Below are 23126 nucleotides of genomic sequence, written 5' to 3' on the forward strand. Positions count from 1 at the left end.
TGCAAGGTCCATATTTTCCAAGAAATTAGCATTTCAGAGCACGTGGTGATTTTACTAAAGAATTTAGTTGGGAGACCATGATGCAAAGTCTTGTTCAAGTGGGAGGGTCGGCAATGTTGACGCCTATTAGTGACAGGGGCACACACACACACACACACAAGGAGGCTGATGTGTTTTTTTCCCCTCCGACGGCTGCGGCCGAGATGCAACAGAGAGCAGAGGAAAAAAGCCAAGACCGTGGGATGATGTGAGGGGGTACGCTCACTAAGAATTGGAGAAATCTAGCAGGGGCGTGAGTTGATCAGGTTGGTGCACGCCCATGACAACATCACCAACTTGCAGCCCAAAAATCTTGAACCATGAAAAAGATAGCAAAACCACCAACAAAACCTGGAGATTTAAACTTGAATTAAACAATCTGGGGCAGACTCTGGGGTCCAAGATCCCGATTTATTTCCCCAGAATCTGGACGAGATAAAGAACGAGGAGAGAACCTCTGGACGATGGCCGAAGGTGGGCCTGAGCAGCATCACTTTCGTCACTGATATTGCGAAAGAGAGGCAAAAGACCCATTTTATCTGACGCCGACTTATCCGTTCCGTTGATTCACATAGAACACGGTGCAGTCCTCGGTTATGCAGAGGGACACTTCGTTTGAAGAGTAGAGTCGGTGATCATTGTGTAGTTGTGCAGCTGTAGAGAAAGCGTTGGCTCGAATGAACAAAGAGCCAAGAGTGAGAACTACGATCATGAAATCACCGTGACATAGAAACGGATACAGCAGCGTTTCGTTATGACAACTGCCAAGTCTAAAGTTGTTCTCCAAAAAGAAAAGGGCCCGAGCGAGGAAGTGGTAGGGTTCTCCTCAGCGAAAGGAATTTGGAGAAGAGAGAGATCAGGCGGGAATAGCGAGATAATGAGCCAAGACCCGATGCATCGTGAAAAAGCCTTCTGTCCTCTCGCCCTACTCCAACTCAATTCAGCTGCCAGACCCCAACTACAAAACTCATCTGCATGGCTTGCACACAGCAGAATGCACCCCCAATCTTAGTAAAGCGTGCCCAGCCCAGCCAAGCTAAACATCGTCGGCAGTCGTCTCTCAACGGCTCATCCTCCGATAAAAGAACACAACATTCTCAACAGGAACACGAGAGAAGACGAGGAAAAGGGCCGTTTACTCTCAGAGTCTAATTCCTCGGAGGGGAATGTCTGGTTAATGAGGAAAATTAGCTTGTACTTTATCCTCGGTTGTCAGTCGGCTACAAGACGGATACTGTTATTACATCGAATGATCGATGCGCCCAAATTAAAATCCATTGTTTTTTGAGCTTCCTGTTTTTTTTTTTGTTCAAGGGTACTGATAGCGCTTCCGCTTGTTGCAGGGTTTGACTGGGCGGCTCTTTTGGAGTAACCGAAGTGACGTTCGGTTACTGTATGACTGAGTGAGAGGAGAGAGTGTGAGGGTTTGGCACTGAGAATAAGTATTATGAGTCGCGATATGCTGACATGTACCGTTTTTGAAGAATCTATGACTCAGTTGACGCCTCTTTCTGCAGCAAAGGAGAGAGAGAGGAGACCTTCAGGCAGTTTTTCCAGAAGCAATTAGGTGCAGGGATCTTCCTGGTCAAGTGGCGTCCTCCACTTCAGGGGACTGAGTGTGGTGCAGTGCAGGAACTGAAAGCGATGACGCCACGGCTACTGAACGTGAACCTCCTCCAATTGTTTGTTCTCATGATAAGTGTAGCAGTCTCCTCTTATCCCCGTATCATCGATGCGTTTATCACCAGCCTCTCCCTACATATTCTCATTTTATGTAGACGATCACTCCAATCTCGCTTTGTCTTCACCGCAGAATCATCACCGATGAAGAATGGAGAAAAAGAAACAGTCTCCAAAATTTGCCCCCCCAGGTGGGTCTCAAAATAATCCGCACACCAAAGCTCTCTCACCATAGTAAGACAGAGTTACTGACATAAATAAGCAGGTCACAGCTAGCATTTAATTCCACAATACATTTCTGTCAGCCTTCTTGTGTGTGCGTATTATTTTGCGACCCACCTGCCCCCTCATCATCATCATAACCTGACGGGTCCCACTGTCATCCTTGATCGTATGAGTGAGGATCCGCTGTCTGTCTCTCTCCCACTGCCTTTGCCTTGTCTCCCCACCTTCAAATTCCGCCTGCGGAAATATCATCTTTGTCGCTCTGTCCGAGCCACCGAAGCCTCTTTGTTGGCCTGAAGTGTCACCATTGCTACCCTTTATTAGACAAATACAGATTGCGGATCCGAAGTGCAAACCCAGAATGAAGACCTTGCTGCAAAACACAGACAAACACAACCAGTCAACTATTCCCGTCTCAGAACCCCTGGCTCTCATTGCTCATCAACCTCTGACACAAACACGCACAGGCCACATTTACGCCAGCCAAGACCTCAAGAGCCGCGAGAGGCCAAGCTAGCGAGACAAGGATCTGATCTGCTGCCGCTCATCAAAAGGGTCTTGAACGGCAACTACGGCCGGTCATGTCATGGTTTGTTACAGTCACTTGAGCGCATATCGGATTCCAATATCCGTGTCCAATGTGAGGGTCGCATGCGCCAATGCCCTCCTGAGCGAGAGGCTGAATGTTGGTGATCATTGGTGCTAAATATCCCTCTGTGTTTCCACTGCAACTGCTACCCCTGAGCTTTGAACGCCAGGCAGATATTCACTGAATGGATACTTGAACAAACCATGTGTCGTATGTTAGTTGTCCTCGGCTGTGTTGTACTCCACGATGGAGAATGACTCGAGATGAAAGAGTTTTTCCCCCCTTTTGAGCAAGTTCCTTTCCTCCGAATGGCAGTTTGTGATACTTATTGAGAATCTTTACTCTCATGATGCAACGTAACTCGAAGATGTTGAATATTACAGTCATTATCTGGTCAGCATAACCTCGGTTCTGTTTCCCCTGAAGTCGGTAAAAGATGCCTCTGTCAAAGCGATAGGAGGTTGTCCGGGAGGCTCGGACGAGACCAAACTCGCGAGCGCGAGGCACAAGCGAAGAAACCTACCTCTTCGCCAACTCCTTGATGTTGTAATATAAGTGCTGTTGTATGGATAGTGTTACTTTGTTGAGTGAGACCTCACAATACAGAGCGTAAACCCCATTCGATGTTCAACACAGACACAGATCACTCATGAATTTTTCTGTGAAATGTTTACATCGCCACAAAGTGTTATGAAATGCAGTTGGACCCATCATACTTTCGATCAGGCAGCTCTCCCCATATAATAGCTTGATGAGTCTCTTTGTGCCGTAGCCCAAGCCTTTGCCTGGTGTTGACGGTAAAGTGTCGCCACATGGGAATCTTTCGCCCGGTACAGGTCTGAAGCATATAGCTTATGAATACCATCAAATATCTGAAGAACTGTTGAATAAAAAGTTCCGTACGGCATTATAATCGGTGATAAGGTGGCCCGCTGGATGTCTCACAGGGGGGAAATTCTCAGATTGTATGATGCCTAAAAGACTCTATAAACCTCCTGTAGAAGGCGTACTAGAGAAAGGAATAAATAGGCTGTTGAAATACGGCTAACGAATGATCAGAAAAACTACTATATGGCTGGAACACCGTCATTGAATAGGCTAAGTACTTCCATTACACTCCCAATATTACACAACATCGCTGTCTGAATCTACAGACTGGGGAACCCCAGAATCTGAGAATTGACTTCCGATTTCAATAAAACACCAGTCACTTCGGTTCCGCAATCACACCACTCTTCCTATAGCTGGGATTTCATCCCCATATGCAAGCACAGACGGGCCCATGAGGGTATCCCCACAGACATTCCCCAGACTGATTCTGAAGACATGTTCTCGGGAGATCTAGATCTTGACTCTCTTTCTAAATTTGCCACTCTATCTAAGCTCCACTTGATGGGGCTGATTGACTGCGTGGGCGGGGCGTTCCCAAGTTGAAGCAATCGTGTAGACTACCATCCGACCTTGAGTGACACCGGGAGACAGAACACAAACATCGTGTTTATCACAAATTCAAAGACAGATCCTATTACATTCATACTTGTTCGTTCTTATACTCACAGCTTTTTTTGTCGACGAGGATTGAAGTGAGCAAGTTACTGAAGTCAAAGCCTAAAGTGCTTCGAATATAACTCTTTATTAGCACAGAAAAAAAACACTTACATTTTAATTTCATTTCAGCCAAGTTTGAATTCAATTTTCTGACTCCCACTGCACTACCTAAGTTAGTTCTCGATAGGAGGGCATGGACTGTCACGTCCCATCCCAATGCCGCAGCTGGACACGAGAGCACTTGTCATGACTTACCTAGGCTTCGAATAACCTATTCCGCAATAACATAGAGTGGGAAATCCGGCAGTGGTCGAAGCTCGCCCTGGGGTCTCTCCAACTCCATGCACTCCGAAATCCACGGCGGTTCTTCAATGTCCGCTCGAGCCTCGTGATACCGTACAGCTTCGAGGTCGCCCTTTCGCACTTTGACTTCTTCTTCACTTATCAGTTCAACATCAGCCTTCCATGCGGTGGCCAATTCCACAAGCTTGAGGATCCCAAGGAAATAGTAGGCTGGGCAACCTACCAAAACAGCCATGATAAGTGTCCCTCCAAAGCCGTAGTCATCGCCTGCAGCGAAACGTCTGACTATTCGGAACCCCACAACCACCAGGAAGAAGAAAATTGAATATTCGAATATGTACCAAACCGCCCACTCGTCGTCGCCAAGAGGGATCGTGAAGTGTACGAGAAGAAAGAAGAGAATCTCGTACGTAAGAGGAAATGACAAGATGCGTCAGTAAAAAGGCACAGGGATACTGACTGCGCTCCTTGCGACGTATCATCACACGACTAAGACGCCAGAGATTCCTAGTCATTTGAAGATACTCGCTGAGGAAACCGGCAATAGACGGTCGATCTACTGAAACCATGACTTCTGGCATGTCTTGAAACACAACAAGACAAGGTTCCTCATGTGGACCCTCTTCTTGAAGAAAGTACCGGTTGAAGAATAGATACTCATCTGCTTTATGGACACCATGTCGTCGGTTCAAGCACGGATCGACCTCGAACTGCTGTTTGAATCTCGGCTGGGCAACCAACTTGGTGCGGAACATGATAGGCGAGCCTGTGAAAACCACTGAGGAATCGAAAGCATTAAGTGCCCTGTTCCTCTCCGTTACAAGACAGTAGTAACAGGAGAAGAGGCATGTCCAGAATGACCCCCAGATCCCATCTCGCTTCCTTGCCATCATCGGAACAGTAACGCAGCCAACACGATGATTTGCAAAGGGGATTATTACCGACTTGAGGAACCCCTCACCCCAATGAACTCCCTGATCAGTGAGAACCACAAACGGAGTGTCAACCGAGTCCAAAGCATGGGCAATCTCGCGACGTCTATTCGGCTCGTTGACAGTACCAACACGAATCTTCGTATCAGAGAACGCGAATCTCAACCCTTTCAACTTGCCGTCTACCCGGTGCTGAGCCTTTCTGTTGTTAGTTGTAATCAGGAGACACTCGGGCTTGTTTTTCAGAATACTGCGAACATAATCAACCAGATTCGGATCATTCGAGTCGTGGATGGTCAAGATAACCGAAACTGCCTTTGACCCGTTGAAACGTCCGTCTATATACCAGTACTTCCACCGACCGTACTGTAAAATCGCAAATCCGCTTATACGGATAGCGATGATGATGGCTAAAATGACAATTGATACAATCGCCCCTGGATCGGCAGCTTGGAGCCTGAAACCCATTATGAGAGGCGCAAGTTGTTTCTTCTCTTTTTCGAACCGAAGGAGTGGATTAGGCTGTTCTTGATTAAAGAATCCGTGCTGAATGAGGAGATAGGCTCGTTTCAGAGCTTGGTGAGGCTGTGTAATATATATCTTGCAATCGAATTGTTCACAACAAGACCTTATTACGTGTTAGACAACTGTTCGGGTTGGAACAAGCCTTTTTGCAACTGTGATCCGTCCGTTTATTCTCAACAACAGTCGAAAAGCCGTGTTCACGGGGGACTCTCAGTTCATCATCTTGTGGATGGCTTGTTTTTATATGTCGAACCAGCCATTAAGCTGATGCCAAGTTGGGAAATTATGTTGTCACTAGCCCGTTCATTGACTTTACTCATAGTTTTGGTATGTTCGGTCCATTTGAACGAGAATAAAATTGTTCGCAAGCAGTGTATCATCCAGGAACAGTAAGTATTCGGTCACATATGGGGAGTGGTGTAGGTTAGCTGGGGGAGACTCGGTGATGCTTGTTCACACCAAGATTCGAAAGGAGGAAGATGCTCCTGTCCCGTACCCGTAGTTCAAGCGCAATGCGTTATTACCACCGAATAGTCCGGGAGGGGCAACGCCATAGACCTCGGCATATTAGACAAGCAGCGCTGAAGCTTGGCGCCTTGTTTTGACACATATTATGACAAACCATGTAGCATTTATAAGCAGAAAAGACGACACTTGCTATTCACCAACATGAAATGCCGGGCCTTGGTGTCAAATAATGTATGTGCATTACCCCACGAAAGGTCACAAGGAGAGCAACAAGAAGGGAAAAGGCGGGCGGAAGTGGGAGCGAGTAAATGCGGGTAATAGCCGATCAGATCGGCTGAGATTGGATTGGAAAGTTCCCCCGCTTTGTCCCCAGGTCGAAATCTTATTCCCCTGTGTCTGTCTTATTGTTATGGCCGTCTATTGCCTGTATACGGAAGCCAAAGGGAGACTCGTCTTGGTGCAGTGAGTAGACAGACAGAGTCATTGGATCTTGGCTCTGTTTGTAACATATATCATCCAATTACAATTTTGTCAGCACAACAAGACCCTAGCGAGAGACATACAGCGATGGCTTACGCCCCGCGTGGTTCTGCGCCGCCAACCGAAGCCAAGACGCATCAAAACTGGACCCGTCTTATCCCCGGACGCCATTTCCGGTCGTCGGAGATGCCCTAGAGGTCCCTCTAAGCCGGGGTCATAGTTAAGAAGCACTTGATCCCTTTTTGTCCATTTTTTTTTACTAAATAAAATCATGACTCCTCCTCCATCTTTTCCATTTCGTCTTTCCTCCCAATTCCCGTAAACAATGGGAGACAACGACGAGAAAAAGACCTCCCGGTCCCCGGAGCCGGAGCCGGAGACGGGTTCGGCTCGGAGGAGTCTCGACACCACCACTACTGAAGAAGGCGATGTCATCACTCCAGCCCAAGAAGTCCAACGGCAATCTTCGAGCCAGGAGAAGGACAATGGTGATATGTTTCCCCCGAGGACAGATGTGCCGCCTCCGCCACCCAATGGAGGCTATGGATGGGTTTGCTGTGCCTGTGTTGCGACTATCAACGCCCATACATGGGGTCTCAACTCGAGTTACGGAGTCTTTCTGGCCCATTTCATCGCCAACAACACATTCCCCGGAGCAACATCTCTTCACTACGCCTTTGTCGGATCATTGAGTATTGCTTGTGCTATGCTTGTCTCGCCCCTTGCTACACTCTGCGTCCGCGAATTCGGCACAAAACCTACTCTCTTCGCCGGTATCGTATTGGAAACCGCTAGCTTGATATGCGCTAGCTTTGCGACCAAGATATACCAACTCTTCCTCACACAGGGCGTTTGCTTTGGTCTAGGAATGGGCCTCCTATTTGTTCCCAGCGTTGGTATCGTTCCCCAGTGGTTCACAACTCGTCGGTCTCTCGCAAACGGTATCAGTGCAGCTGGTTCGGGTCTCGGCGGTTTGTTATACTCCTTGGCAGCTGGAGCCATTATCCGGAACATCAGTCTTGCATGGGCGTACAGGATACTCGGAATTATTGTCTTCGTCGTCAATATCATCTGCACTATCCTAGTCAAGGATCGTAACAAGATCATTGGCTCTCGTCAAGCACCCTTCGACCTGGGACTCCTCAAACGTGCTGAGTTTATCCTGCTTCTTGGTTATGGGTGGTTCAGCATGTTGGGATATGTGGTTCTCATCTTCAGTCTGGCAAACTATGCCAACTTCATTGGCCTCAATGCCTCTCAAGCAGCCATGGTCAGCGCCATCTTCAATCTGGGTCAGGCTGCCGGCCGTCCTTTCATCGGGTATTTCAGTGACCGCACAGGGCGTATCAACATGGCCTGCGGGACAACTTGGCTGGCTGCAATTCTCGTCTTTGCTATCTGGATTAACGCCAAGTCTTATGGACTTCTTCTCTTCTTCACCATCGTGGGAGGTGGCATGGCCGGAACCTACTGGGCAACAGTGGCTCCAGTCACAGCCGAGGTCGTCGGTCTTGCTGATGTTCCTGCTGCCCTCAACTTGACTTGGATCATCATCAGCTTGCCTTGCACGTTCAGCACACCCATTGCTTTACAGATTGTCGCCGGCACCGGAAAGTACATCGGCGCCCAAATCTTTGTTGGCATAATGTATATCGCTGGAGGACTGTGCCTCTTCTTCCTGCGCGGCTGGAAGATTGGCGAACTCCGTGAGATCGCTCGTGCTACGAATCACGATCCCGAGGAAATACATCGCGTTAGATCTCAAGCGAGCGACGCTATTAGTATCAAGAGCAGGAGAGTTGGCCGGAAGAAGATGATAGCTGAATGCTATAAACCCAGCAAGGTTTAGAGACTTGTGTCTGGGCTATACTGAAGATCTTTATTTTTTGTCCCTATTTGCAAAGTATATACGGCGCTTAGGATAACGTTGGCGTTCAATTTATGATCAAATACTGTTAAATGTTAGCATTTGTTACCGCATCAAACGGCTCAAGCCTACGAGTAAATAATAACAATAAGAGAAACCGATTGACAAATACTTGATCAGTTGAAATCCTCGAAAACCTCCTGCTTAAGTTGGCCGGCCATCACAGGCCCAGAGATCTAGTTATACTTTGACTGTTTATCGGTAACATACGATAGTAGGGTGGGTGGGCTTGGTTGACTTGAGCCTCACAAGTCCACTTGCTAGTACCAATAATGGAGGATCTGAAGGTAACTATAAGGAGTCTATAGTCAACCTAACCTACCATGTGGCACTGCTGCATGCCCTCAAAGCGTCCGTCTCGCGTCTCGTGTCTTCAGCAGCCCTTGCCAGAGTCGCCCGATGTAACTCATTAAAGACACACTGGAGCCCGGATATACATTATTCACAAATAACTGTTAATCCCGAAACTCTACTTGAGTCATATGTTCCCAAGCAGTGTAGCACGAGGCCTTCATTCTATTGGCATTCTAGGTTCCCTTGCTTTCGCCTATCATCATCAACACCATCCAAGTTTCGCCCCCAACCATTCACTGACGTCAAGATAGCACTAATCATGAACAACCCGGTTAAAAGTGAACTTATCACGCTTCTGGGCAAATGGGACTTCTCATTGGTACCCTGGCCAGCGTTGGGTTGCATCCTTCGCGGTAACCCCGAGCCTTGAGTGTCAGTCGACCGCAGAGCCGCATCGGAATAAAGCTCGAGCTTCGAGCCCGTTTTGGAGCTCGGAAATGGGTGTAAGTCAACTACCGATATTTACAATATACTCAAATCACATGTAGGTAACCAAAACCATTTTCTTACAGTAGACTTATACTGATTGTATGTTTAGGTAGCCCAATATGACTCCCGAACCAGTCACTTATTACTGGAAATGTGTAAGTCACAATCTAACTCTATCCAAGGTTGCCATGGTTGAATGTAACGCCTCGTTATTAGTGTCGCTGCCTTCAGACCTGGGATTGGGCAGTACATACCGTTTGCACGAACTGCCACCATGTCCGATGCAACACTTGCACCGTTACCACGCATTAGTACGTATAACAACTATAGGGAGTATTTAGTATTGACTTGAATAAGCACCGGAAGCAAAGCTGCTAAACCTGACCAAGTTACGATTTGATGTGCTTAGAAGTTCTAAGACGAGGGATGGTTAAGATGATAGGCAGACGGATGAACAATTTGGCAATAATGGCTCTCATGAGAATGATATATTGTGTTTACTTTTACTTGCAGAAGAATCGTTACTATTATGATCGCTGTATGTTTGACTTTGGTCCTGAATCTCACCTTTTTATGGGCACGATGTAATACGAGCATTTAAGCCATTCCCTGAGTACAGTTTAAGAAAGCTAGCCTAACTTATTTACTTATGTAATTTACGAACAGATAACATAAGACACACAATTACACAGTCTTGGTATCTGTAGTGCTGACCTGTTTGAGCGTCTGGATGCTGTTGACTTATGTTGTTCCTATGGTCAGAGTAGGAAGAATGCTGTGTGAGGAGTAATTGGGCAAATACTAGCAATTCATAATTAATGAGCTATTTGAATTCATCATGTAGCAAACTTATAGCTTGATGCTCTCAAGATATCCCATAACAACACTGAAATTCCACCGTCTTGCTTGTATGGGCGAGCTGCTTTGTAAGAGCGGTCACTGTCCGCACAGCCCGTATCCTCAAAAAGTTTCCCTCGCCCGTCGAGCCAAGGACTATACTGTAAAGTATTGCGCGTAAGGTGGGCAGGCAGCAAAGGCGGACAATGCCCGTACGGGCTGAAAGATTATTATAATGACCAATAACGGATGAATCGATTGCCATGATCGACAAGAGCTCTAGCAATATCTTCGGTCAGACTGGACTGGAATTGGAGATTCGTGTCGTCTAGTGGCTCCCCGGTTACCGCTCTGGCTGACATTGCCTTCAGAAAGCTGATGGATTGGTCTGGCACTTGGAGCCAATTGACCTCTTCCAAAGTGACCGACAGATCATACCCAGCGTCTCGTATGGGAGTTGTAGCCCCCCCTGAGGGAACCAAAGTCTCTCCAGGGACGGCAGAGATGAAGCTCAACTCCCATGTCAGTCGAAACGTTGAGCACAGCGGCCACTCAGTCTCTAACGTGATTATGGGCGTCTGTGTAGGATCCCTGTGCGTGATGTTCCGTGCCCTATCCGTTGAGAAGTGGTGCTTCGGGAAAAGAAGCACTCCCGAATACAAGAATCTTCGCGTGGACCCGGGGCACAACGCCACCATGGTTCTCGAAGTGCGTTTTGAGAAGCTTTGCGAACAGCCTCAAAGTGCGGCTCGAGTCGAATTGAAATGTTACCATTTCGCAAGCCTGGGCCATATAGTCTTTGTCGAGACTTGCTGCGGCTTGGTTCATCCCCTGGAAGAAAACCACAGCTCCGTTTGCCGGCACGACGTAAAGGAAACGAGCATTCAAATCCGTCCCCATACCAGCGCATTCTTTGCGGATCGCACCACAGTAGTCGATCTCCTTCGACTTCGATGGCTAAAGTCCGCCAGTGCGTGGCTACGCATTGCGCAAGCGGGCATTGTCCGCATTGTAGTCTTCACCAGGGAAGTGAACTGTCTTGGATCTCTTGCGAGGTGGCTTCACATTCATATATTAACGATCGATTCCTACAGTGAGATATGTCAGGACTTACGCTCCCATTGTGATCGGTATCGTTGCGCTCGTCCATAGTAATTCTCAAGTGAACGTCGAGGCCTTCTCGGATTTATATAGTCGGTAACTCTGGTCTAGATCTTCAAGTAGTTAGACAGCGTCCGCAAATATGTAAAAGTCTGCAAGTATGCACTTCAAGCCATAGGTACAATAACTCACGTTTCTGTTTTCTTATAAGTGAAGCCTTGGTTGGGGATCTAGTGCGGTGTTATGGGCCGTTTCGGGGACGCCTGTTGTGTGAAGAGAATAGGAAGAGGATTCACAGTGAGTGCCTTGTGGGGCATCTATTACATGCCGCAGAAGATACTCCTGAGAGAAAAGTTGACATGATTCTGCCTGATATTCTAGATCGCACCCTGAATCATACACAAGACCAAAATCGAGGAGCAAGAGGAAGGACAGCGAACTTTAGGCTTGAGTGCCAAAACAAACTACCTAATGTATAAGCAGATCAATTTCTAACTCTTTTAACATTCAATCATTTCCTTAGAATAATGAAGCCCATGATCACCAACTCTTTGTTCATCCCGTAATTGATACCGTGTAAGTGAGATCAAGGTAGGCACGTGATCTGGCGTCACGAAAGGCTGACTGAGTCGCGTCTACTCCGTACGGCCCCGCAAGATGCGCGATCTCGACCTCACGTCATAACTTGCAGCTTCGCCAATAGTTGTATGGAATTGTAAACGACCTCGCGTCGTACTTGGCGCCTGGAGATGTGGATCCTGGAAAATTCAGAGGCCTTTGATGGTGAGTTTTGACTTTCATCTGTCGATCTGGCTAATCATCCCTAGGCCGAAAGTTATGGTTGCGACCGGGGAAAACCTATCTGTTTGGTCGAACAGCCGCAGAACGTAAGAGAAAAGCCCCAAGGAGAAAGAATTTATGCTCATAAAATGCTGTAGCCGGCCAACTTGCGATATCACACAATACAATCTCGCGCAAGCACTTGACCATCACCGTCAGCCCTGTCGACAAAGGCCAGGCGCACAATCCAAGGAGTCGCTCTACGCTCACGATCGAAGATTTGGCGACAAAGATAGGGACAGTCGTCAATGGAGAAAAGATAAAAGGCAAGAGGAAGGTGATTGAAGGGGACAAGGTCGAGTTTACGATGGGGAAATGCCCAAACAGATTCAGGTGAGCCGTGTCATCCGATCTGGTGTTACGTCGCTTACAGTCCACAGCATCTCGTGGGAACCAGTTGTCTTTGCGTTTTCTTTCACCAGCAAGGAACTACAGACAGACCCCCTAACTACACTCCGAGCAAGATTCGAGCAGCTTGATATCAAGCTGGTAACAGAATATGTTGACTCGACTACACATGTTGTCTCAAAGAAGCGAAATACTGCCAAAGGGCTTCAAGCCTTGATCAACGGGAAACACATTGTGACGGAAACTTTTCTCGATGCAGTGGCTGAAGCCGGAAATTTAGCGGATGGGGCGGAGACCACCGAGTTGAGCCCCCTGGAGCAGGATTTCGATAAAAACTGGCCCGATGCTATGCAGCATTTACCTCCAAGGGGAGGCGAGCCTGTACAACACCCTGACTCGACGTATGCCCCAGATGCAGGGAGACGCGACATATTCGAAGGCTACAGCTTCATCTTCTATGACCCTGTACAGTACAATAACTTGCTAGCACCTATTACGAGTGGTGGGGGCAAAGCGTTGTTGCGAAATGTTGTCCCCGAAGAAACTTCGGTCGATGATTTTGTTCAATACGTCAAAAGTGTCGCTGGTGAAAAGGGCCTCGGTGCCTTTAACGACGGCAGTGAGGGCAAAGGTGTAGTAGTAGTACGCTTCGTTCCTTCGAAAGGAGGTTCAGTTGACTGGTATGTTGATTTCTTCAGGTCTGTATCTCTGAGACTGGACCATCGTCCTATTGAGCAGAGTGAGTTTCTGGAAGCAATCCTCATCAAAGATGCGGGTATTCTTCGACGTCCTCTCGAGGTTGAGTCTGCACATAATACTCAACACCAACACCAGACGCTTCAAGATCCTGAGGTGGCCAATGGGACACAGCACCCTGCCACACAGGCTGAAATGTCTCAGGCACCCGATGAGTCACAGCTTGCTCCTCGACGTGGGCGGACAAGGAGAACTGTCAAGAGACGCTTTGCAGGCTTCGGCGGAGATGATGACGTTGATATGGACGATATTCCTGCAGCAACAGTGCCTGCAAATCAACCCGCAACCCGTGCTGCGACTCAGAATGCGACGCAAGCGCCAGCAGAGGAAGGAGGTCTATTCGTGTCTCAGGAGCCAGATGCACCCCTAGAAACGCTACCTACCAGCAATGCCAGGTCTTCACAAAGGAAGAGGCGAGCTTCACCTTTGCCGCAAGATGGTCTCATGGATGGTATGACAACCGCAGCAGAGAGATTCAAGCGTCAACGGATAGAGCGAGGTGAAGATTTGGAGGAGCCGGCTGAGCAGATGGAAACTGAGACAACCGAGAAGGTCCCAGAGCCAAAGAAGATCAAGAAAGAGTTTGATATTTTAGCAATAGCTGCACAAAACAGAGAGCAAGAAGAAGCTCGTGCACGAGCTGAAAAGGAAGATTTGGCAAATCTGCCAGATGATGTTGATCTTGCCGAGATTCGCAGACTCAACATCGTGGAGGAGATTGAAGTACGACAGCCTAGCAATCCCCGTACTCGAGAACAAGATATTCGTGACGGAAGATGGGACCCCAAGTGGAATGGGATGAAGAACTTCAAGAGGTTCAGACAACGCGGAGAGGCGACAGGACGACAGCCTGCAAAGACTATTGTGCCTTTAACGCAGGTCAAGACGAAGGAGTTCGGCGTTGGAGACGATTACTGGCTCGAGGATGAGGAAATGGAGCGGAGAAAGGGGAACTTAAGCCAGGCTCCTGGAACACAGTCACAACCATCTGCGCCCACAGCACCATCGGCTTCATCTCGTGCCCAGAAAAGGGCATACGCTAATGTCATATCAGACAGCAGCGACGAAGAGAGTAATTCAGTATCGCAACGATCTTCGGTACCAGCGACTCGAACACGAGGGGCACAGGCCACAGCACCACAAACACAGTCGCAGGCTAAATCAAAGAGCCAAGCATCACAGAACACTAGTCAGGGGAGTAAACGAGCTGCTGCAGAGCCTGCTGCAGGACAGCAGCCTCCGAAGCGAAGTCGGCCAACGAGAAGGGCTGTGGAAGTCGCGGATAGTGACAGCGATGACGAGCTCAAGTTTCGATTTGGAAAGAGACGGTAAAGACCGGTCTCTGTGGGGTATCTTTCTAGCTAATGTACATCTAAGTGTTCGAGAAGAACATCTATGGCGCGAACAGTATAGTCTAATACATGTAAAATATCGTTTCCATGTAACATGGATGCGCCAGTTAGTCTTGCGTCTATGGTCTATGTCGTCTCTTCAATGTCATGGTCTAATCCATCTGGTCCATCTGACTCTCTGTGCCTTCAGACTCCTCGACAAGAAGGCCTACGAGACATGCTGATAACATAGTCTCGTAGTTCACCCAGGGGTGAATCTCACCAAACAACTTGGTCCCGTCACGCCCAGCCCCACGCAGCAACTCGGGAACACCGCCAGGATGAAAGTCGGCATAGGGCGTAACATTGTATACTTTGCCGTTCAGAGCCATCCAAGCATCTTTGCCCTTGCGACCTGTCATGCGCTTCAACATGGATGGAGTCACGCGCAGGTATGGTGTTTGGGGTTCGACACCGCGAAGATCGGCATTCGGTCCAGATATGCGAGCCCAGTCAAGAGGAGAGTGGCCTGGCGTGAGGAGGACCTTGCGATTGGGCTTGCTGGGCTTAGATGAGTGTGTAGGTGGAGGTGCCAGGCCACCAGATGACGCAGGACCTCGGTTTGGTAAAGGGCCACGAGCGCGTTGCGGTGAGTTCACGGCGGGGAACTGAGAGAGTGATGGCATGCGACCAGCAGGTGGGGCAGCTGAGAACTTGGGAGGAGGTAGACGGCCCGGAGCTGGAGGCGGAGGCATCATGGAGGTTGGGTTCGGGGAGAGAGCGGGGCCCGGGGCTGTGGGGTTCCGACGCGGGGCGGGGTGTGAACTCGGCGCAATAGGAGCATTATCGAGACTGAAGCTGGGGACGGAAATAGAGGGAGGATCGGATGCGACAGCCTTGGGAGTTGTTTGTTCTTCGGGTTCGGAGATGGTTGGAGGTGGGGGCGCAATCTTTGGTATAGGAGGCGGCGGCATAGAAGCAGCATCGTCCCTGTCGATCTTGGACGAGGAGGTTGGGGTATCGATCGCAGTAGCAGTGGCCTTTCCTTGGTCTCGACGCTGTTCGTCGTCTCGTGTGGTACGGTTATCGGCCGGGCGAGCCCGGAGTCGAGGGCCCGGTTCCACCTCGTGATCCGACACCATGATACGGGGTCCAGGATCAGCATCATCAGCTTCAGTCTCAGCCTTGTCCTTAGCTACAATAGCAGGAGGACCAGTTCCCCTCCAACGAAGAAGGATCTGCAGCGGCTCTGGCATCCATGACGGCGGACGAACAAGTACCCAGACAACAGAGACGACGATGAGGCCGATACCAATAACGCCCATGACGACACAATAAAGACAGAAGTGTGAAACACGAGAAACGGAAAAGAGAGTTTTCCCCAGGTGACTTGGAGAGTTGGGGTCGATTGGCGAGAAGAAGGGAGGGAGTGGGTTGTGGAATGGTTATTGCAGAATCATCGGGCCACCTTGTGATGCGCCTCCGGTAATAGTTGATGGACTTGCTTTTGTCAGCGGCGGACAAAGAAAATCAGAGTTGGAGCTGAAAGGCCGGAGCTAACCTTGAGCCTTGCAACGGGGAAACCCTGATTGGCTGGTTCGAGGTTCGATTTTCATGTGAATAATTACCGAATTCATAATTGAACTGGGGCGGGCTAGAATAATTCTAGAGTGTTTCTGTCATAACTTTACTCTGAGCTCATAACTTTATTTCGCTTGTGCACCGAGTTCTATTTTCGTTCTACCTTCCACTGATGAATATACTTGACTTTACTGCTTTTCATGCCTCAATAAATCGCCATGAAACAGACAGTACGGTAATAATACGGCTCAAATCATTCGGCTGTTGCTTCTTGTGGCGTCAACGTTGGCTACCTTACCTTAGTAGTTGGTCATGCCACAAGCAGTCTCCGTACTCCGTAGACAGCTCAGTGATCGACGGAGAAAAGCTGGCACCCGTGTATTTTGCAGGGGACAGGGGATTTGGAACAGGTCGAGATGAATAGTGAGGAGCAAGGGGCATTCCATGACCTGTGATTTCAGTTGGCATAAAATGTAATAATAAGCGGTGGATGTTTATTTGATGATCCGTTGAATGGAGAAAGGGGAATTGACTGTTCTAAATATTGCAACACTTGTAATTATAGGCGAGTTTGACGGGACACACACTTGTAAATAAACATTTGTGCATCTTATCCCATCTGATCTAGCCTGCCAGGTACGGAGGTATGTTTCGTGATGGCAGCAACCAGTCAGATTGCCCAATTACAAGACATATGAAACTCGAGTCTATAGCATGACATGTCCATTTATATGTCATGGAAAAGTAAACATGAGCATGATCAATTTCGAAGAGAGAGGTCAAAAGCAAGACACTCACTGACTGGAGCAGGGATCGTCCCATCCTGGCCATGCCCTTCGCCTTGCCTTGCCTTGTCTTGAATGAATGACCACGATCCGTTCATCCCGCTAGTTTCTGGTAGGTATTGTATGTAATTATTATCCCTAGCCTTTCGTCTATTTTCGTGTGTTTTTGTGCTTCTCTTTTCTCGGCTGTCTCCCTTTCGCCTCTCTTTTCTCCTTGACTCATTACTCCTGATATCATCCGTGACGACCTGGTCTTCTTTTTATTTTTTGCTCCCTATGTCGTGACCCAACGGACAGTGATTGCTATCTCGTCTATACCCGCTGTGAACAACTCAATTGGATACCTACTCCTTGTCGCTTGTCTCCTGCAGAAAAGAAAGTCATCCCCCGCTTCAAATCGTCAAGCCACTTCATCTATCCAACACTCGACCCCACCGCCTCTTGTCTCTCATCATCGAAACTGTTTGTTTACTTTTGGATGTGGTCACCTCGACATTGAGATTGGACCCCAAATTAGCCAGAAACCACTAGCGTTTTAGTGATCACCGCGCTGGAGCATTGGCATTACAGGGCGTTGCCCACTGAAGTCCCTTTAACCTTCCCCGTTACCGCCTCTACACACAGCCAATGAGAGCTCACCGCTCCGTCCCGTCACCACTCATCTCAGCCTGAGCCAGCAAGTAGAGGCTCTCCCGACAACCCAACTCGTGGACAGAATGCGCACTCTAAACACCATCAACTCGTCATCTTCTCGTCCTACATCTCCAGGCCTTTCAGTCTCTCAGCCTCATATTCGCCGCTCCGCTTCCTCCGCCGGAAACAACAAATTAGTCACCTCTTCTAAACCTCTCCCAAAGACCCGATCCAAGACCCCTACTCCAGGTCGGGCACAAGTCCAGACTAAGGCTCAGGCTCGTCCCCGATTCTCTTCCGCTGGCACCACTATATCCTCCAGTGCTCGCACGACGCCATCCCTTGGCTTTCACGACACAAAACAACAACATGTTCTTTCAGTAACCGCTACAATCCCCTCGACCCGTTCTACCTCGTCGAGCTCCGCTCCTCCTACCTTAAAAATGGCCCCAAGCGACACAAGACAGAGGCCCCCGCAGCTCAGTGCAGCAGCAGTAAAAACAGTCGGACGAACGCCTCTGACTCCCAAGATCGCTTCGACAGCAAAAGGTCCTTTATTAGGCGCACCTCCTTTGGTTCGACGATCAACTCAAGGATTGAGCTCAGGCACGTCTGGGCGCGACGATGCTGTGACTCCCCGTTCTGGCAGTCGACAAGGCCGTCACAATAGCACTAGTTCGACGCCCAATTCGACACCAAATTTAGATCGAGATGGGTGGGATCCTCGGGCCTCTTTGGGCTCCTCAGGAAGGCAATCACTGTCACGAGCTGAGTCTCCAGCAGACCCGGACGCCAAATTCTTTCGTGCCAGCGATGCTCCGACTTCAACACAAGCAGCCGGCCGTCCCTCGTTAGGCTCACAAAAGCCTGCATCCTACTTCCATGCCAGTAAAGCCAATGCTGAATATAAAAAGCCGACCAGTCCTCCTGTCTCTGCACCATTCGCACCGACACTCAGTAACGCACCCGAACCTTCATCCTCAAAGTTCTTTTATGCCAATGGCGCGGATCTCGAGCTTAAGCCCTCTTCAGCGAATTCATCCACAACAAGACTCCAGTCTAAACGCCCGAGCACCAGCAGTTCATCAAACGAACAATCAAATCACGCACTACCCTCGAGGCCACATTCTCCTATCAAGATTGCTCAACCTACACCTTCTATACTTAAAAACACTGGCGTGCCTGGCCTCGGGAACAGACCGCAAGTAGCGTCACCGCCTCAGATAGCTTCTCCACTAGCCCCCCCAGCGTCTATCACCTCTTCCAAGAGACGAGTTAGCATCGATGCAGCCCCGAAAAAGCAGAGAGGCCATGCAAGAGCCGGTAGTGTTCCCAATTTTGACCACTCTCACTCACCTAGATTGCCTATGTCACCGGCTCGACGGCCTTTTGAATATGGCTCACCCCCTTCAAGCCCTGGCTCAGCTCAGCCAGCTCTGACGATGGCTTCGATTCTTCAAGTTGCCGAAGATCTCGACGATGAGGAGGATGAAGAAGAAGGAGAAGCGAAAAAAGAAGACGGATCCCAGCCCGACTTGCAGAGCCCTACCAAGTCTAGCCATGAGCCTGTGAACGAACTGGTCGCCAATGCCCGAAGAGAACGAAAGGTGCAAGATCTGGAAATCACAAACGCCTCCCTTGAAGCTATTAATCGGACACTGGAAAGGCAACTACGGAAACAGCAGGCTGAGATACGCAGGTATCGCCGACTTTCAAGATCAGGCCGTCTCTCTGCTGTTGCTTCAGCAGCTTCTAGCCGAGTGACTTCTGCAGCACTCACGGATGCACCAATTAGTCTTTCAGATCTTAGCGAAGAGGACAACTCGGCAGCTCCGTCAGACGAGGAACACGACTCACTTGACGAATCAGATTTATCAATGACTGACTCAGTCTCGGCTTCTGACCCTCTGGATCCCACTGACGAGAAAGCGATCGAAAAAGCCATGTCCCGACGGAAGCGAGATGAAGATCGTCTGCAGCTCGATTTGACCAAGCACCGTGAGTTGCTGGTCGATAGTCAGAAAATCAACCAAAGTATCAAACGATGCCTAAACTGGACTGAGGTTCTTATCAAGGAGGGCCAAAAGGCACTCGAGTACAAGGTCCGTGTCACCGACGTTGAATTCGGTGGTCAGATACTTGCTCCTGCGATCGGGGATGAAGACGAAGATGAAGACGATGCGTTGGCTAGCGTTGACGATCTCGAAACTGATCCTGGAAGCGTGGCACTTGAGGCTCCTCCGCCTTGGGAGAAGGGTTCCCAGGATCGTGATAGTGGCATCGAATTGCAACCAGACAGCAGCTAATCTCAGTCATCGGGAAATGACACATTTTCGCACTACTCGACACATCTCAAAGTCGACCAGGACGTCGTATCACATACAACTCACCATACCGAATTTTTGTTCTCCTTTTTTTCGTCTATACACACCAGGCAAGCCTCAGGGCATCACAACAAAATATCATCAGATCTACGAAGTCAATGGAAATACATGCATGCATACAAGGCGTTGGGCAAGCAAGCGATCATCTTTACATCCCTTTTGTTTCTTTCAACAGCGTTTTGCTTCCCAGCGGCTACGATGCACCATCGATTCCACCTCTCAAACGATCTTCTCTCTCCCAAAAGGAGCGCCACCACAAATACTCAGCCTGGACAATCGTTACACATATATACGCCCTTCGGAGATTTGGGCATTTTTGGTTTTCATTTGTCGCCAAGATTTGGGATTTTTCTTTTCGTTTGCTTTTGGATACATACTATGTATAACAGATACCCCGGAGGAAGTTTCCACGCCGACCTGGCGAGTCAACAAGATGGAATCATTGGAGGATATTGCAGAAAAGAGAACCTGACCCTGGAAATGCTTTGCTTCTCAAGCTTCCCGCGGCACGGTTACCTCGAGTTCCAAGAACGGATGCGATAGGGAAAATTAGATAGTTACCAGAAATAGGAAATGGATATAGGATATCAGGAGATGAAACTCCAATCTTCAACTCAACCTGATCACCTCGCCACTGTTCTTTGATCTAAGTGCACACACTCTGGAAGAGCTGTATTTAGAGGTACCAGACAAACGCCGTCAAATTTCCATAAAGGGGGGAATAGTGTCATGAAAGTTATATCTAAATCAATGCCAGTCATCCTCGATCTATAACAGCCACCAGTTCATCATGCAAACCACCAAACCAGGTCCATCAAGTTGATATCCGCCATCATTTTCCAGGTGCTCAAACAAGCAGGTCTTCTTCCACTTTGCTGTGCAGTCTTTCTCTGCCCTCTGCCAACTCTCCAGGAAACATCGTCCCTGCTCAGGGTGTCGTAGCGTGCTCCTTGTCTTTGGGTTCCTTGTCCTTGCCGTGGAACGACTTGCGGTCCTTCTTCTTCTTGTGGTCTTCCTCCTTGTCCTTCTTCATTGCGGCCTCAGCGACGAGCTGCTCGAAGACGAGATAGTCGCCCTCCTCTTCAGGGGATCGCTCAGCCTAGTTAAGGTTAGTGTGATTCCGACAAAACAGGACTTGAAACATACCCGGATGAAGACATCACCAATCAGAACAAGAGCCTGTGCGCGCTCGAGTCGCTTGTTGAGGTGGACCTTCTTGTCGTTCAGAATGCTGTCGCAGACCTCGCGCAGAACGCTCTGGATCTCAAACTTGCTTCCCCTCCATGCAGCGGTGAGAATCTTGCCAGTGACACGTCTCTCGTATTCAGCACGCTTCTCATCAGTCCAGTCCTCGCCACCCTTCTCCTCCATCTTAGCCATATCCTCCATGGTCTGCTGAGCATCAATAGCGCTGCTGATGGTGTTCCATGTCTCCTTGACGAGTGTGCCCTTGTCACGGAGTCTGCTGAAGAAACCACCAATACCAAAGAACTTCTGGCTGCGGAGTAAGCTCGAGGCCTTGGAGACATAGGTTTGGCCAATCGCGTGCAAGATATCAATTCCGAAAGACTCCATCTTCAGGTTCTCAACCTCGAGACGCATCTTTTCCTGGAATGCCTTGGTCACGTCAGAACCCTTGTCTGTCTCTGTCCACACGCTAAGTCTGTCGAGGAGCTTGCGAGAGAGTGTGTCGACACGCTCCTGGCGAATCTTGGCACGCTCCTTTTCGTATGCTGCCAACTGCTCACGCTGCTCCTTGGTCAGGCCACCCTTCTTCTTCTCCTTGTGCTTGAGCTCCTCCTCTGTCAATTCACCCTTGTTCGCCTCTGCATCAAGAAGGTCCTCGTGAGACTTGTCCATCAGTGCAGGTCGAAGAGGGATCTGGGTTCGGCTACGTGAGCTCGACGAGGGAGCAGGTGATGTGGCATCGGTTCGCTGAGGGGTTTCGGCGGAGAGGCCAGCGGCGGGCGCGGCAGGTGAAGCGGGCTTGGTCTCCTTGTCGTCGGCGACAGAAGCGGCAACATAAGGCGGCGGTGGTGGGCCTGCTTGGTGCTCTGCAGCGGCAGCGGCCTTCTCCTCCGCCTTCTGCTCTTGCTCTTTGAGGCTCTCCTTCTTCGCATCTTCAGTTCCAGGGAAATCCTCCTCGGCTTGCGCGGCGGCGGCGGCTTCGGCAGCGGCAGCTTCTTCCTCCTCCTGCATCGTGATGTCCATGGTTGCCGTGAGATCCTTCATAAGGCTAATCTCACCGATCCAGTCCACGAAGGCCTCGCCTCCAAAGATGGAGCTGAAGAATTCAGCTGGATCGGCGAAACCCTCCTGCGGTCTCGCAGAGTCCTTTCCAAACTTATCGTAGGCTGCGCGTAGATCGGAATCGGACAGAACTTGATAGGCCTCACCGATGGCCTGGAACTTTTCGTGGGCGGTAGGATCATTAGGATTCTTATCTGCGATGTGACAGATGTTTAGTTCTCCGAAATGCTACAAAGCGGTAGAAGTGAGGAACAAGAGCGAACCTGGGTGGTGGACAATAGCCATCTTGCGATAAGCCTTCTTGATCTCCAGCTCGGTGGCCGTGGGCTGGACACCCAGGGTGTCGTAATAGGCGGTATCGACGACCATGATGGAGGATGGTTATGGCTAGTTTATGCTTGGTGTTTCCAGGTTCCAGGTACGCAATCTATGGTACAGGTGGTGGGTAGAAAATATGAATGGTTGAGGTTAGGGTAGGATAGTAGATATCGACTACCAAGAGAGAGTATGGGAGGAAGAAAAAAATGGTTGAAAGCAAGAAAATGGAAATGTTGATGATGGCGTCGGATTGCCTAAATGAACTAAGTCAAGGTGCCTACCAGCCCACCCCAAGCCTGGCTAGGTAGATTACCTTGGCGGAAAATTCCTGGCATGGTATCCAATTCAATCCATGATTAACGTAACCTATTCTACAGCGCCTCTGTATTTACGCAAGCTTCCGTCCCATGCCCTGCCCTGCCCTGCCCTGCCTTGCCTTGCCTTGCCTTGCCTTGCCTTGCCT

The 23126-nt window shown here is 49.3% G+C and overlaps 7 protein-coding genes across 7 annotated transcripts; 3 read left to right on the top strand and 4 right to left on the bottom strand.

Moving 5' to 3' along the window:
• Positions 1-4352: 4352 nt before the first annotated feature.
• Positions 4353-5784, bottom strand: FSUBG_13054 (uncharacterized protein; the record flags this gene model as incomplete). Its single annotated transcript, XM_036677905.1, has 2 exons — positions 4353-4651; positions 4845-5784. The coding sequence occupies 2 exons, from the start codon at positions 5782-5784 to the stop codon at positions 4353-4355; spliced, it is 1239 nt and encodes a 412-aa protein (XP_036531479.1).
• A 1330-nt stretch (positions 5785-7114) lies between these two features.
• Positions 7115-8638, top strand: FSUBG_13055 (MCH2 (monocarboxylate permease); the record flags this gene model as incomplete). Its single annotated transcript, XM_036677906.1, has 1 exon — positions 7115-8638. One exon carries the CDS (start codon positions 7115-7117, stop codon positions 8636-8638), a length of 1524 nt encoding a protein of 507 aa, XP_036531480.1.
• A 2310-nt stretch (positions 8639-10948) lies between these two features.
• Positions 10949-11486, bottom strand: FSUBG_13056 (uncharacterized protein; the record flags this gene model as incomplete). Its single annotated transcript, XM_036677907.1, has 2 exons — positions 10949-11293; positions 11451-11486. 2 exons carry the CDS (start codon positions 11484-11486, stop codon positions 10949-10951), a joined length of 381 nt encoding a protein of 126 aa, XP_036531481.1.
• Positions 11487-12186: 700 nt separating this feature from the next.
• Positions 12187-14713, top strand: FSUBG_13057 (campothecin resistance conferring; the record flags this gene model as incomplete). Its single annotated transcript, XM_036677908.1, has 4 exons — positions 12187-12220; positions 12265-12324; positions 12376-12610; positions 12658-14713. 4 exons carry the CDS (start codon positions 12187-12189, stop codon positions 14711-14713), a joined length of 2385 nt encoding a protein of 794 aa, XP_036531482.1.
• A 172-nt stretch (positions 14714-14885) lies between these two features.
• On the bottom strand, positions 14886-16037 carry FSUBG_13058 (oxidoreductase; the record flags this gene model as incomplete). Its single annotated transcript, XM_036677909.1, has 1 exon — positions 14886-16037. One exon carries the CDS (start codon positions 16035-16037, stop codon positions 14886-14888), a length of 1152 nt encoding a protein of 383 aa, XP_036531483.1.
• Positions 16038-17794: 1757 nt separating this feature from the next.
• FSUBG_13059 (uncharacterized protein) lies at positions 17795-20017 on the top strand (the record flags this gene model as incomplete). The annotated part of the gene is made up of 1 exon (XM_036677910.1): positions 17795-20017. The coding sequence occupies one exon, from the start codon at positions 17795-17797 to the stop codon at positions 20015-20017; it is 2223 nt and encodes a 740-aa protein (XP_036531484.1).
• Positions 20018-21023: 1006 nt separating this feature from the next.
• FSUBG_13060 (uncharacterized protein) lies at positions 21024-22714 on the bottom strand (the record flags this gene model as incomplete). Its single annotated transcript, XM_036677912.1, has 3 exons — positions 21024-21194; positions 21242-22539; positions 22609-22714. 3 exons carry the CDS (start codon positions 22712-22714, stop codon positions 21024-21026), a joined length of 1575 nt encoding a protein of 524 aa, XP_036531485.1.
• Positions 22715-23126: the final 412 nt, after the last annotated feature.

The sequence above is a fragment of the Fusarium subglutinans genome, assembly GCF_013396075.1.
Source record: "Fusarium subglutinans strain NRRL 66333 chromosome Unknown NRRL66333_c0000306, whole genome shotgun sequence".
In the NCBI taxonomy this organism is placed as follows: domain Eukaryota; kingdom Fungi; phylum Ascomycota; class Sordariomycetes; order Hypocreales; family Nectriaceae; genus Fusarium; species Fusarium subglutinans.